This window comes from Vanessa atalanta, chromosome 5 (genome assembly GCF_905147765.1).
Source record: "Vanessa atalanta chromosome 5, ilVanAtal1.2, whole genome shotgun sequence".
In the NCBI taxonomy this organism is placed as follows: Eukaryota; Metazoa; Arthropoda; class Insecta; order Lepidoptera; family Nymphalidae; genus Vanessa; species Vanessa atalanta.
In genome coordinates, this window is record NC_061875.1 from 6,264,501 (window position 1) to 6,279,170 (window position 14,670).

At 29.2% G+C, this 14,670-nt stretch overlaps 1 protein-coding gene across 4 annotated transcripts in view; it reads left to right on the forward strand.

Moving 5' to 3' along the window:
* The window catches only part of LOC125063948 (cAMP-specific 3',5'-cyclic phosphodiesterase, isoforms N/G-like), a 110,036-nt gene that overhangs the window by 70,253 nt on the left and 25,113 nt on the right, over window positions 1–14,670 (forward strand). For all 4 annotated transcript variants that reach the window (XM_047670679.1, XM_047670680.1, XM_047670681.1 and 1 more), the window contains 2 exons: window positions 3,736–3,837; window positions 7,606–7,670. In XM_047670679.1, the coding sequence (XP_047526635.1) occupies window positions 3,736–3,837; window positions 7,606–7,670 (167 nt within the window). The remainder of the gene's footprint in view (window positions 1–3,735; window positions 3,838–7,605; window positions 7,671–14,670) is intronic.

Below are 14,670 nucleotides of genomic sequence, written 5' to 3' on the forward strand. Positions count from 1 at the left end.
CCATAAAACTATTTTAAAATTTACGTTTATATACAACTACTTGGAGAAGAAATTATGGCTGTTCATTCATCAAACACTAGTTGGTCTCCCGCGAAACTTCGCGTTTATTCATAAGATTTTTTAGGAATTTCGAAACCTATGACAGGTTTTATTTTGATTCCATTTCGTTGTAAACTGCAAGTCACTCATCTACATTTGGCGCCAAAATGATGAAACCTCTTTTAAATGATTAGTTCGGTTAGAATTGGATTTTGTCGAAAATAATTTACTTTAATTTTTGTTTACATATTATTAATTCGTAACAATTTAGTAAAATGCCATCAAGAATCTTCTTTAATTTTCTCCACGTTTACGGCTAGAGCTCTTCTAAATGAGACCATAACCGTTTTTTTATATGCAGCTATCGTCCCAACTCCCTCGTCACTGGGACAAAAATCGCCTATTGATATACATATAAGATGTTTCCATAGCTTTTGAATATGTGACTTCACCAAAAAAACACTCCGGTCAAGAAACGTTTATAATTTTTTCTGTAATTGTTTGTGATATACATATTTAGGTATTAAAAATTGACAGTTATTTGGAAACGCACCATTATACCGTACAATAGTCACATCTCGTGAGCTGGGCATGTCTCCAGCCCCGCTCGCCAACTCATCACGTCCGCATGATTCCTATCATGTGATATTATAACTCATAACATTAGAATTTAACTCTGTAACACATTTAATTTCACGTTTTTTCTTGAATACCTTCCAAATATTTTTAAGAAATAAATTATTTATAGTTCTATTACTAATATTATATATACAAAATCACTCTGTTTCTATTTAGTTACCTCATTACACCTAAAGCATTGAATCAATCAAAATAAATAAATTTGACATTCATCTTGAGACATGTACCTAGGCTGAGCTGGGCTGTAATTTGTTCGTCTGGATCCTTATTAAACCTTAAATATGGGTCTTTTTAGTTAGGGGCAAAGACGTCCTCTGCTTGTTAGGAGAAAGTTTGGAAATTATTCCATCAGGCTGCTTCAATGTGGCAGATTTTCATCCGAGTTGAATCCACAGTCTTCCGATAAAATTCACGTGCTTTAACAACTAAACCATCTTTGTTATTTTTTATATTAAATTATCATTAAGTTCCTTATCCGAATTCTTTATATGGAATATCTTGGAATAAAATTTTATAAATTGTTCATATACTTCTATTTTATGTATGGTATGTTTTTTTATTATTCATAAATACGTCTTTTCTATTATACTCTTTTCAAGTAAATTCAGGTCCACAATGCTATCTACATAATGTGTTAGTCATATAATGTTAGTGTAATATACTACCTTTTCCATGAATATATATTGAATAATTTATTTATAAGATGGTTAGTGCTTCCACACATTATGAAAACCGTATTGATTCTGTATTACTTATTGTTAAATATAATATAATATTACAGGTAATAGACGATATAACCTCAAAACCGCAAACCACAAATTGAGAACAAATAATTACAATATTGATGAGTGACCTCATTATGCTTAAAAATATATAATAGTAGAAACTAAGGTTGCCAACTCATAATCCCAGAATCTCACTCCTCAACCGACGGCTATGAAGCTAACAGAAACGTGTCCTAATGCAATATGGTATTTCGTAGTGATAAAATAGGGTAATGAAAAGTCGACGGTGGCGTTAATTTACGCGCTATTGAACCGTTCTTTATAGGTGATTACAATCTGCCACAGCTCGGGACCAATAAAAATTCTCATAAATTCCGCCTCTAAAAACCCGAAGGTCCAAAATAGCCACCTGTTATTTAACTGTTTGTATGTTTCCAACAGTAATTTATAAAACTAATTAAGTTTTTTTTAAAATATATGGTAGATATATACGAATTTTGTCTAATAAGAAAATGTAAGGAAAAGAAGAAATCGTAAGATTTCGCTTTCGAGATTGCTTTGAATTTTATTATTAAAATATATTATTATCTAGCATCTAGAAAGTCAAGTGCTCTTAATATTAAGCTTGAGCAAGGACATAAACATTTTTATTTCGTAATGTTTACCATTTTATTAATTCAACTGAGAAAAATATTTTTTAAAACGTTGCCTTTATGTACTCGATATTCAATAAAGTTGAGCAATACTGTTTCATGTTACGTATCGTTTATTTACTATGCATATTTTTATGTAAATATTTATTTAGAGTGCAGTGAGATTCGATCGGGCACTTTGGTAATTGTCCTGCGTCTTTTATAGCTTCCACTATAAAAATGTTGAGACGATGTATGTATTAAAAATAGGATTACAAGAAAAAATATTTTAATCGGTTCAATTTCGTTGTTATTATTTCAATGTAGAACTGCATTGTTATTGTACTATTTCACAATGCTAAGTGAATAAATGGACGGAAATATATCGTTTATTCATTTATCTCATCTCGTGCACAGAGTAATCTCCTATTCCACTACAGCATAGGGCTCTTAAACCGTTTAAGACTGATCCCCCTCATGGACTATAATCTAGGAAGATGGAAATTAAAGTTTATTCTTAAATAACATAGTTTACGGTTCATTATCACTATTAAATGTTAGATTCATTTAAATTCAATTATAAAATGTTTGTTTTTTTTTACGGATTCACGCTTAAGCTGATAATCCGATTCATATGGAACGTGCTGGATGTATTGATAATGTTTTTCCCATATTCAATAAAGACTTGCTTTTTACATGATTTCAGTCTTGCCACCGCTACCGCGATATTTTACCGGTAGAAATAAAAAATACGTCATTCTTTGGCCTATAAACTATCTCAATACTAAAAATCACGTCTATTTATCCACAATAATACTTTTTTCATCAATAATATTAAGAGGGTCGTTGACCTTATCAAGCTGTAAGCAATGGCTGATTCCTTTTAATGTCATTTAAATATTTTATTTACAATATATATATATATATATATATATAAGTTATAATATTGAATTTTATCTTTACATCAACAATAATGAAAATTAAAATTGTTGTCGGCTATTTACGGTATAATCAACATTCCGAACCGACAATTCTGTAAAATTAAGTAAATTTTCATTGATTCATGTTGGCAAACTGTAAAATTGCTTGCCTTAAAATAATTTCACAATATGTAGGACACTGTTCGGCTAGGTTTTTTATATGTATGGACTTCAATTAACTTGATGGAAGCTCTTACTGCTCTGATGATCAACGTTTTTACATCGAGTCTTGTATTCTTTTTTTAAAAATACATAAATCAAACTAAGTACTCAATTATTAGTACACTATAGTACCCGTTTAAAAAGGCAAACGTTATAAATTTATACATAAAGTATATTTTAATTTACTTATCTTTGCGTTAAGAAAATATAAAAATGTTATGCAATCAAGTCTAAGAGTAATTGAGTGAATTTTTCCTTTTCGCTACTTGAGCATTTTTTTCAATATTATTCTTCGTTTGCTTGCACGAGCGTTTAAGTTAATTTTATATTTTTCTTATGAAATACGCTGTTTGTTATAAAACGATAATTTATAACATTTGAAAAGGCTATGATTAATTTGATTTGCGAAATTGTTGAAAGGAAAAATATTTAAGAAAATTAAAACATAAGAGTACATTAAGATTAATGAAATTGATTTTATAGTATATTCGTATATACTACTATTTATTGATTATTTCGACTTATATGATATTTATGTTTGTATACGTTTGTTCACAGTCATGGAGAAGACTTGATCGTGACACCCTTCGCGCAGGTCCTGGCGAGTCTGCGCAGCGTCCGCAACAATTTCCTATGCCTCACCAATGTACCGGTTGCAAAGTAAGTAAACTTTACAAATACATATACCTACTATATTCACAGATACTACTTTTTTTATTACCTATTCCAAGCTTAAGTTTTATAAAATAAATTACGCTACATTGTCTTAAGCCGATTAATAAGTCTATTTTTTTTTAATAATTATAATGGTTGCAATAAAATATTTAATCACTGTATCCAATGTAAAAGGACCGAAATGTTTCGCAAGTCTGATACGTTTACCTGCTAAATAAATAATACTTTGTCAACGTTATCTGATTGAAGCTTATCAGATCGCTATATTACATATACGATAATTATAATTTGTCAAGAGCTTAACATGAATTCAAACATTATTTTAAAAGAATAATAATAACAATTATTCATATTTATTAATGATAATATTATAATACAATTTAAATTTTAAATTTAATATACGATGCTTAGTAAATTAAGGTATAATTAAGCCTCTTCTGATAGCAAGTAATCTTACATCGATAGACCTGTGATTATCTAGTTATATAGATAGTAAATTAATGATAGATTACATTATTATAACTGCCTAAAATATTGTACATTATATACTTTTTGAGGATATAAATGTTCATTTCAATAATAAAACTAATGAAGTCGTTGATTAAACTTATTCGTTAATTATTTTAAAGTTGTTTTTACCGAGTTTCTAGCCGGTCCTTTGTCTACAATATGAAACTCAATCGGAAAAATAGCTTAAGAATCGAAACGGCATAAGCTAAGACGCATTAATTATAATAATAAATATATATTGATTAAAATATTAATCCACAACACGTAGGATTACGGTGTAATAATGATTCTCTTAATCAAAATACCGATAATAGTAATACTTTATTTATATAATATATTAAAAACCAAAAAAAAACCATTTGTGTGTATGCGTTATTTGAGCTTTTTAAAGAGGTAATAATGAAATATCTTGATATCTGCTATTACTTATACCATTGACCTTAAATTGATACTTTAATATCGATTCGTAATTATTCACAATTAAAGGTATTAATCGTTAACAGTTCGCATCAACCCGTAGGAGGTAATTATTTACTGAGTCATATTCGTTGTAGATTATTTGAAACACGTAATGAGATAATCGTCTGATATTTTATTTATCTTTTACGTCAGACTTTAGGAATATACTTGATCGTTTCTTATATATAGAAAAAATATACCTTCATACATTTTATTAAGTTTTTTTTAGGGTGAAGACAACGTAAAAGTTACTTGATTGCGCTTGGTTAAAACATTCCTGATAATATCAATTCTCCACAAACATGTTATGGTCGTTATATGTCATGTAATTACACTGGCTCACTTGAGCATGATACCGAAATACATTAATGTAAAACACAGCTGGTGCTTCTTATTCTAGCCTGAGCTCTACCGCCCATGATATCCTCTCTCTTTAATGGCAATATCGTTACTGTTGTTACAAAGTTGTATAATATTATAAATACAAAGATGTGACAAACACTGTTGCGGAAAGTTCTAACATTGTTATTAATCTTTAGTAATATGAAGACATGGACGTTTACGACCTACCAATAAGTTATTGGGTAGGGTTTAGGTACTGCAGTCGAATGTAAATAATTTATTTAACGCTTAATTGGCACTTTGCGTTTACCTCTTCAATTAATTACATTTTTCACTCTTCAATGCGTACATATTCGCATTATAACCACCTACGTTTATTAACCTGTTCATATATAAAATCACAATACGAAAGAAGATGAACATATTTTTTAAACTTTTGGTGTATTCATATAGAATCGAATATGCATACAGTTAATAACATGTATGTCAAAATAGTAAAGTAAAATTTATGTTAAATAATTTATCTTGTATAATTATAATATGTACCTGGATATGCTTTTTCTTTCAAAGTCAACTTTTAAAATTTCATATTCTATTACGTAAATTATTACGTCATACAACACGGTGATGGTATTTTATACAAGTATCTACATAAAAGTGAAGGTCGTTTGTGAATGAATAATCTTTCTTTTACGAACCAAGATTAAATATCTTTCAAGAGAGCGAAAGTGCTTCAATTTTCTTTAATTAAGTTGTAGGTTCTATATTTCACGGAATCTTATATCAACATTTTCTTTGACCTTTAATAAATAATAATGATAAATATATATACATATATATTTTAAAGTTGTTTGGCTATTGTAAAAATAATTATAAGACTTACGGGATTAAATTAAGTGTGTTAATGAAAAATGTTTTGGGTCGTCCTTCGTGAGATATCTCGGGATAGACAAATATTTGCTCAAGGGCAACCTTTACGTAAGATGAGTGGATTACGTGCCTCCCAGTTATTTTCCTACAAAGTCTGGCCGTTTTAATGAAGACCACAAATGCCTGTAATGTACTACAAGCGAAAATCTCCGTAATTAATCTTTATTTTCATGTACATATGCATAATATATTAGATACAAGCTTTATTTCCCTACGTGCTTTTTCTATAACGCATTACATTTTATACCCAGAAACAAGAATCAAAATTAACAAGTTAGTTTTTTAGTTGACGATATATGTATTTACCTAAATAATAGGGTACAATGAAACTTTCGATCCTTGAAATTACTAAAACTCATCTTTCATTTTGACAAAATTATGTGCATTCGTTTTTTGTCGTTATATTAATTATGTATAAGACTATATTTGTGTGTAGTTTAAAATTGACATTTGTCTTTATTTTCCTAAGCAGCATATGCTTATTTACAAATTACTATTTTCCTTTTTTTACTATATATAGCTTAGACAAGGAAGGATGGGTTTTGTTTTACTTGAAAGTGTCATAAAATAATAATATATTTTTATTTGAGATAAGTTAAGTTAGTATATTGACAAGTATAGTTAGTGCATTGATTTTAAGGATTTTATACGAATTAAGAGAGGTTATGTTTTTATGGGACTTATTCAAGCTCCATGTTATCGGCAGCTATTGATGAAAGTGAATTTATAATTGATATTTTTACTAATATTAGTTTTTACTAAATCGGGGTTAGATTGTGTCCTGTTATTTACCTAAAATTATAACCTAATTACCGCATGGTCTGCAGGACTTTAGAAAACGATAATTTCCAAAAAAAAAAATACATACAATGAACAGTCTCAATTCTCTTATTAAATCAGTAATAAATTGGCCAGTAATTATTTGTACCTTGACACTGAAGTCTTATAGCTTTCAAAATTCACTAACTTAACTCACTAAATTTTTAATAATCGAGATTGGTTTCCACCTATTCAACATGCTCTATTTTGTCTGATTAAAGCATATTTTATAAATTTATATCAAACCACATAACGTTTTAAATATTATGGTAATATTAATTAGTCTTTTTTATTTAAAACGTTCTCAATATGTTTAGATCATGAAAAAATAAATATATTTTCACGGAAAAATTCTTCAAAGAGTTCTTCTTATAGACTATTTCAAAGTAAATACTTTTAAAAGAAATAGGCTCTTAGACGTATAATCTTCGATGCTTACCTTTAATCTTAAAAGCCGGTCTATGTAATATTTTTCTTATTTATATTTGTACATCTTTATCTCACCACTTTATTTATAAAAGGTGTAAGTTTACGTATCATATCAAAAGAGATATATATGTATCTTTTATTTAAATATCTATTATTAAAACTGGGTATGAAAACAGTTTAATAAAATTATATGGAGTTTTCAAAACCAAAGTACTTATACATATTTTTTGACACAATTTTAAAATTATACTTCTATGATTCCAGATCGCGAAGATCATCAGGCGCCGCGACCGCTGTCACACCGCAACCGAAAAATTTCAATCCAGGAGGTGAGTAAAAATGCTATACGTAGCAAATTATAAAGATATAGTACTTGAATAAGCTTTTGGAAAAGCATATCCGCATCGTCAGCCACGCACAACACACAATGCCTTTTATCATGGGCAATTCTTTGTTCGTGAGCATTTATATCAACTCGTAAATTACTACATTATTTTTAAGCCTCTTACAACACAAATAATCTTCTGAACAATATTAACTAAATATATAATTAAGAATAAATAAATTTCTTTTTATTAATTATAACAAGAATGAACGCTGAACGTATATCTTGTGTATGTGTTCAAAGTTAGTCTTATTTGTTTATTCCCTTTCATTCGACCTAATTTTTTATACAAGTAATGCTTTTGTGTCAAAACAAACTCAACACTCGTCGTGAACATGCTCGTGGCATATAAGAACGTTAAATGCTACATTTACCTCAAGAAATAATTATAAAATTTAAAGGATACAGACATCAAAATAACTTATATAATAAATGAAGTTAGTTCTTACAGAATTCTGAAAGTTCTGCACAGCTGTCCCTTTTGAATAATATAAATTTAACTCTATTACGAAGCATAATCAAAATTTAAAATACCCAAAGTCATTCATTTTTGCTCGTTAAATTAAAGCTTTTAGCTAAAAATTATATATTCCAATAAATAAAAACGAAAATGTATTAATAAATTATTAATGTGGTATTAAATTTTAAAAAGCAATCCAAGCATTATGTATAAAACCTTTCCGAAACGCACAGGCCAAGGAACATGAAAAAAATCAACTCAAATATTTATATATATACATGTAACTATTTAGTTATAACTGCAACTGAATTAAAGAAAGGAATACGTGAATATTAACCAAAATTTTGGGTTCAAGTACTTGTTTGTTGTTCAAGCAGTGAATTTTCATGGGCTTGATTTATACCTGTAATCAGTCCCGTGTTAAGCACAACAAGCGCCCTGGTGCAAGTCGTGTTTTAGCAATCTCCCCTCCCCACAAAAATATTTTAAGATACCTTCTAGGGCACCTCACCTATGGTCTCAGACATACCATTAAATTGTAATTCATCTTATGGTCGGTAGTAAAGAAAAACATCATGCGGAAACTTGCATACGTTGAATAATCTTCAACCCCATTACAGCAGTGATTTGTAATAAACATTGAACCTTCTCTTCAAAAGGAGAGTTGGCCTTTACAATTTTTTTTTTATAATTATTAATAATTTTAACTGCTAAGATGTGGATACTTACTTTATTACTAATTGACAACGAAAACTTTGATTAGCACCCCTTAGTTCACTACTAAGATTATAATAATGATTAATGATAATAGTCGAGAAGACCATTATCATCGATGACCGATTTCGGTGACGAAGGTCACTCTAAAAGGAAATTACCTGACAACTGCGTAGAATACATTATGGTACATAAAGGTAAGTATAAACATAAGAGCCGAGATGGCCCAGTGGTTAGAACGCGTGCATCTTAACCGATGATTGCGGGTTCAAACCTAGGCAATCACCGCTGAGTTTTCATGTGCTTAATATGTGTTTATAATTCATCTCGTGCTCGGCGGTTAAGGAAAACATCGTGAAGAAACCTGGATATGGCTAATTTATGACTGCCACGTGTGTATTTCACCAATCCAAATTGGAGCAGCGTGGTGGAATATGCTCCATACCTTCTCCTCAAAGGGAGAGGAGGCCTAAGCCCAGCAGTGGGAAATTTACAGGCTAATGTAATGTAATGAACATAAATGCACACTATATTCTCTCAATCTACGGCAAATCTGACACGGAAAGAGTTCAGATGGAAGACCAATGGTTTTATGTGCTTTCCGACATAGCACGTGGATGTAAAGATTGACAACTTCAAAACTTCGGACTGCTACTGAGAATTTCTCAACAAAAAATTATTATTTTTTTACTCCCCGACCTGGGTATTGAATAAGACCTTGGAATTGCGGCCTTGTAAGCTAATTGAAATACTCGAATCAGATTTAGCACCCTTTGCCACCTATAGTGCCTAGAGTGATTGTTGCTTTCTTTCTTTATTTCGTAGTCGTTCTTCCTAAAAATGAGAAATTTCTGATATATTATTTATAACTTAATATCTTAATACAAAATAGAACATCACAAATTAAGTCACTTTTCATAATAAGTATTCATATCTTGATTTTCTCTCTTTTTTTCCTTTCAATATTGATGTTTTTATCTGATAAAGTGAATGATAATTCATACAATTTACGCCTAAACAGAACTCTTTTCAGGAATTCGTTTTGCGTCTCTCGTAATTGTTATCGGTACTGTTTTATAGAATTTCTGTTGATAAAATGTTCTAATACTTGTTTATCGTCCAACGTGAGTTTTCCTGTATTTCATATGTCATATAAAAGTTACGATATCGAGTCCTTCCAAGGCAAAAGTATAAAATATACTTTTTGAACTATTAAAAAATATTATTAAGTATTAGCCGTGCACCCGATACTTGGGATACCTCATTTCAGTAGAAAACACAGTAAGATTGTTCTATTATTGATAAACGGAATCCTAAACACCAATTTCCATGTGTCTAACTTCAAAAATGATAAATTTCCATTCAAACTTTCATCCTAAATTTTATCATCTAGGGTGAAAAAATTTCAACAACGCTGTAACAGCTTTACTTTCCTCATAAACATAATAATAAGTACCGATTCCTATATTTCAAACATGTAAATAGGCGAATTCAATACAAACAAACAAACAAGTGATGAATTTTCAAAAATGCTTTAATAACTATATATTGCTCATAAACAGAAACTTGAATACTGATTTCCATATTTCTAACTCAAGAACGACGAAGTACTGGACATGGGAATGATTTTTTTTTCTAACATCAGATATGATAAATTTCCACACTATCTTTCATACACTATATATCTAAATAGAAAATTAATTTTGAAAAAATCTCTTCTAGAGCTCATCAAAGTTCTATAAGGAACTCTTGTGTTACATTTCTATTTGATTTACATCAGTTGAAGCTGCATGTTGTATGTCAGTCAGTCATTTTAAAATGTTATTGAGAAGATTTTTATTGTCAAGGACCTGCGTTCATTACAGGATGTTTGTGATTTTCTTAACAATGGTAAAGTGGCATATCAAGTACAAAAATTGTATCTGTCAATCTGGATTTAATTAATCTGAGCTGGTCCAATTTTCGCTTTTACAATGTTATGCAACACGTATTATTTAGGCCAGTAATGCTACATAATATTGGGAATCTGCTTCGTTGGTCTAGCAGCTGGACGCTGGTGGCATTCCCTCAGATCCTAGTTTAAATCGATAAGGAGGACCCATAAAAAATAATAGTTTTTCATCTAGCATTGACTGACAATTTGTGTGAACTCGCACCTCGGAAAGTATCTTCAAGTTACGTGTAGTTTTATTGGTATCGGTAAACAGACGACGTGATATATATTTAAAAAAATCTTTACGTTAGAAGTAAACTACAAACGTATACATGATACATATACATGACGCTAGATGGCGGTAAGTGTAGCAATAAATTAGAATTACACATTAATATTTTGTTGTGTGGAAAATGGTTTATTTATCAAAATTCCCATAATTATAAAACAATGTAATTGACGATTCAAATGCGGCATGCAAGATGAATAAAACATATCTTTTTTATTATAATTGTGCATCATGCCGTTTATATTATTTGAAAAAAACATTCATAAAGTATGAGTAAAATAAGTAATACAATAATAAGTATAAATTAACGCCTGACCTACGGAAATTGTTTTATTTTATTAACTTCTTCAATGAAATCTTGTTAATGAACAATGAGCTGGAAATATTTCTTGAATCGTGACACCACACTTGTCACATTCAATTACTCCGTTTTAGGACTAACATTTAACAGATTTTTTTTTATCTTTACATATAACTCAAATTTTTATTACTTGTAGAAAAATAAAAATCACGGAGAATTAAGTTGAAATTAATACTTTGTAATATTATTATTTTTAGTTTGAAACAGTATTTAAAGATTTCGTAGTAATCATAACTAATTTACCATAATTATGTATGAATTCAGATAATAAAGGATAATTCTTTGTTTTATTGCATATGAAAAATGTAAACACAGTGATGGTTAGTAACAAATTCGTTTATAATTCCTTATACTAAGATTTTCTTTTTTCATAACTGTACTCTACTACATCTTTTGACAATATTTTTGAAACTATTCGAAGCTAAGTTATATATATTCGGTATGTACAAATATGTATAAATTAAATAATTAGTGTAAACGTTATAAATTTCTCATGTTGTCTGCAGCTGACATAAGGTAGAAAAATAAAATCGTAAAATATCAATGAGTAATAAATCATGTTAGTTTTTTTTTGTAATTTAAATAAATATGTATAAAGAGGATATTTTTACCCGCAGGGGGTCAATACAACACACAATTGCACCCGAATTGTTCAATAATTTAATCCAATTGTTATTATTTTGTTAAACTACAAGTTATGTTTTGTATTATAATCTTTCGTGGAATTAAATAAAGCTGTAATAATAATAATAATAATAGAAAGAGCAAGCATTTTGCACCTAGTACCTATTGTAGTTAAAGGCAATGTGACCACATAAAACTAATCCAACAGGTCTGCGGTTTCAATTGACAGTACTTTCAAGAATTTTGTAAGAAAGCTATTAAACGTATTATTCATGTCGATTAAAGTGCAAGCAGCTAGAAAAATGGCAGGTATTTAAACACACAATATATGTTATGTATGACAAACTGTGTCATTGCAAATGATTCAGTATTTTTTTATTTGAAGCACACTTGTACAATGTTTGATGCGTAGTTATAGAAACTAAATTGATTTGTACTGATCAATATCTTAGCCTTTTTCGATACGAAACATGTGTAAGTTGTATACCGAAATAATCTCCAACTCTTTCTAACCAACACGATAATATGTAATACAAGTATATTTCATAAATTTCACGTGTAATGTTTACGTTTCAATATAATTATATACACAATACGTATATGTGGATATTAGTAATGTATTATTTAGTCAAAATTAATCTTCTTAAGCCATTAAGATAAGTAATCATGCCATAAAACGCAGTAGTTTATAAAAAATTATAATATAAATATATCTTAGACGAGACTTCTTGAGATAGACATAAGAATTATTGTGTCAAAAAATTAGAAAATTATTTTATTACATTTTTAGTTTTCGATACACTTTGAATATTATTAACTGATTAAGGATATTATGCCATGAAATTTAGTGCGCATCCCTTAACAGTGTTCCACTTCGCCTGTATGTGCAATCAAAATCGATTACGAAATAAAAAGAAGCAGATAAGAAAAAGAAGAAAAATCCAAATTTTGAACTCACAACTCGATTAAAATTAATGTGTTTCTAACAACTGAGCCAAAACAACTCCCCCCATCGAATAAAATAAAGCGATTTTTGAAAAAAAATCGAGGTTTAGTCTTATCATATCGAATTCTCTTCTGTAATGAATAGTGTCCTACTGTTATGTAAAATTATCCTTTCAATTAATTGGCCACTCCATTATACTGTTACAATTGGAAATTCTATTTTGTCTGAGTTGTTATTGTTAAGCTACTAAGAAACCATTCACTAATACTAAGAAGTCTAAAAGTTTATTTTAAAATAGATTATTTTTTAACACACGAGTTCCAACAGTGTAGAGCAATATCTCTTACTGCCTGAGCTATTGCTCAGCTCTATTGCTCTATTGTATTGTATTAATACAGATTTTTACTATCAAAACAACTATTACGAATAAATAATATTCATTCAAACAAAACTGCTTAACGATAAATACTGAACGTCTAAAATTAATGCCAAATTTAAAACCAATATTGTTTTCACAAATTAGTATATTTAAAAGTTTTTGTTACGACAAATTAATTATAAACCGATTTTTATAATTATTTTTACTAGATATATAATATTAAGAGGTTCGTTTTAATAAAGTTAATAAACTTGTAGATTTGTCACTTGTTCTAATATACTAGACATATTCGAGTAGTGTAATCCGATTTTAAACGATTCATATACAATTGAAAAGGTTATGAAGAGGTGAAGAAGTAAAGGAAGGCTGAAATCAAACAAATTCAAATCAAGAATTCCATCCTTACGGGCTAAAAATGATGTAGTGTATGTATTTATATTTGTGTTCGCCCATAATATTTGGTAATTTGAAAGAATATGGGAAATTGTCTCGAATAATTATTATTGATAACAAAGCTTATCGATAAGCTACCCAACAAAAAATAATATTGATTGACAAACAGAGGAGAAAGAGGTACCTGAACTGTTTTGTCTTTTTATATGTCGTAAGGTAGGACAGACATAGGTTTTAATATAAATTATAAACACTTAGATACTTATTTATTTACGACCGGTTTACTTAAGAGTGATCTCTTCCAGGCAACATTTTAATTAAGAAATTTAATTAACGTCCAATTTATTTAAATTGAAAAAATAAATAAAGAACACGTATTCCGTTTTAAAATTAACCATTTCAAAATATAAAATATTTGGTTTATATCACCAATCAGTACTCAAGTAATTCAGAAATTCTTTTAAACAAAAAGCGAGTTAATCTGGAGCGTGACAAGTACTAATGAGCCACTGACTCCCCGACGCAATCTCAATTCAGGACACTCACTGTCACTCGTTATTTCCAGTAAAATGAGGAATGTAGGCCATTGCAAAACTTTTCAGACTTACACGCAATTAGTCAACATTAGCGTGATTTTAAACTGATTGTTGATAACGTATTCAGCTGATCTACATACGAACTACCACAGATATTTAATTTAAAAAAACGGTCTAGCAAATCTGGGTTTGATTTGTATCCAACCCATAATGAACAAGAATGTTAAGAAAATTATATTTATTTTTCTTGATCTTAGATTAATTATTTGGTTTAACTCATTCAATGCATATTGATTTTTTATCTCCAAA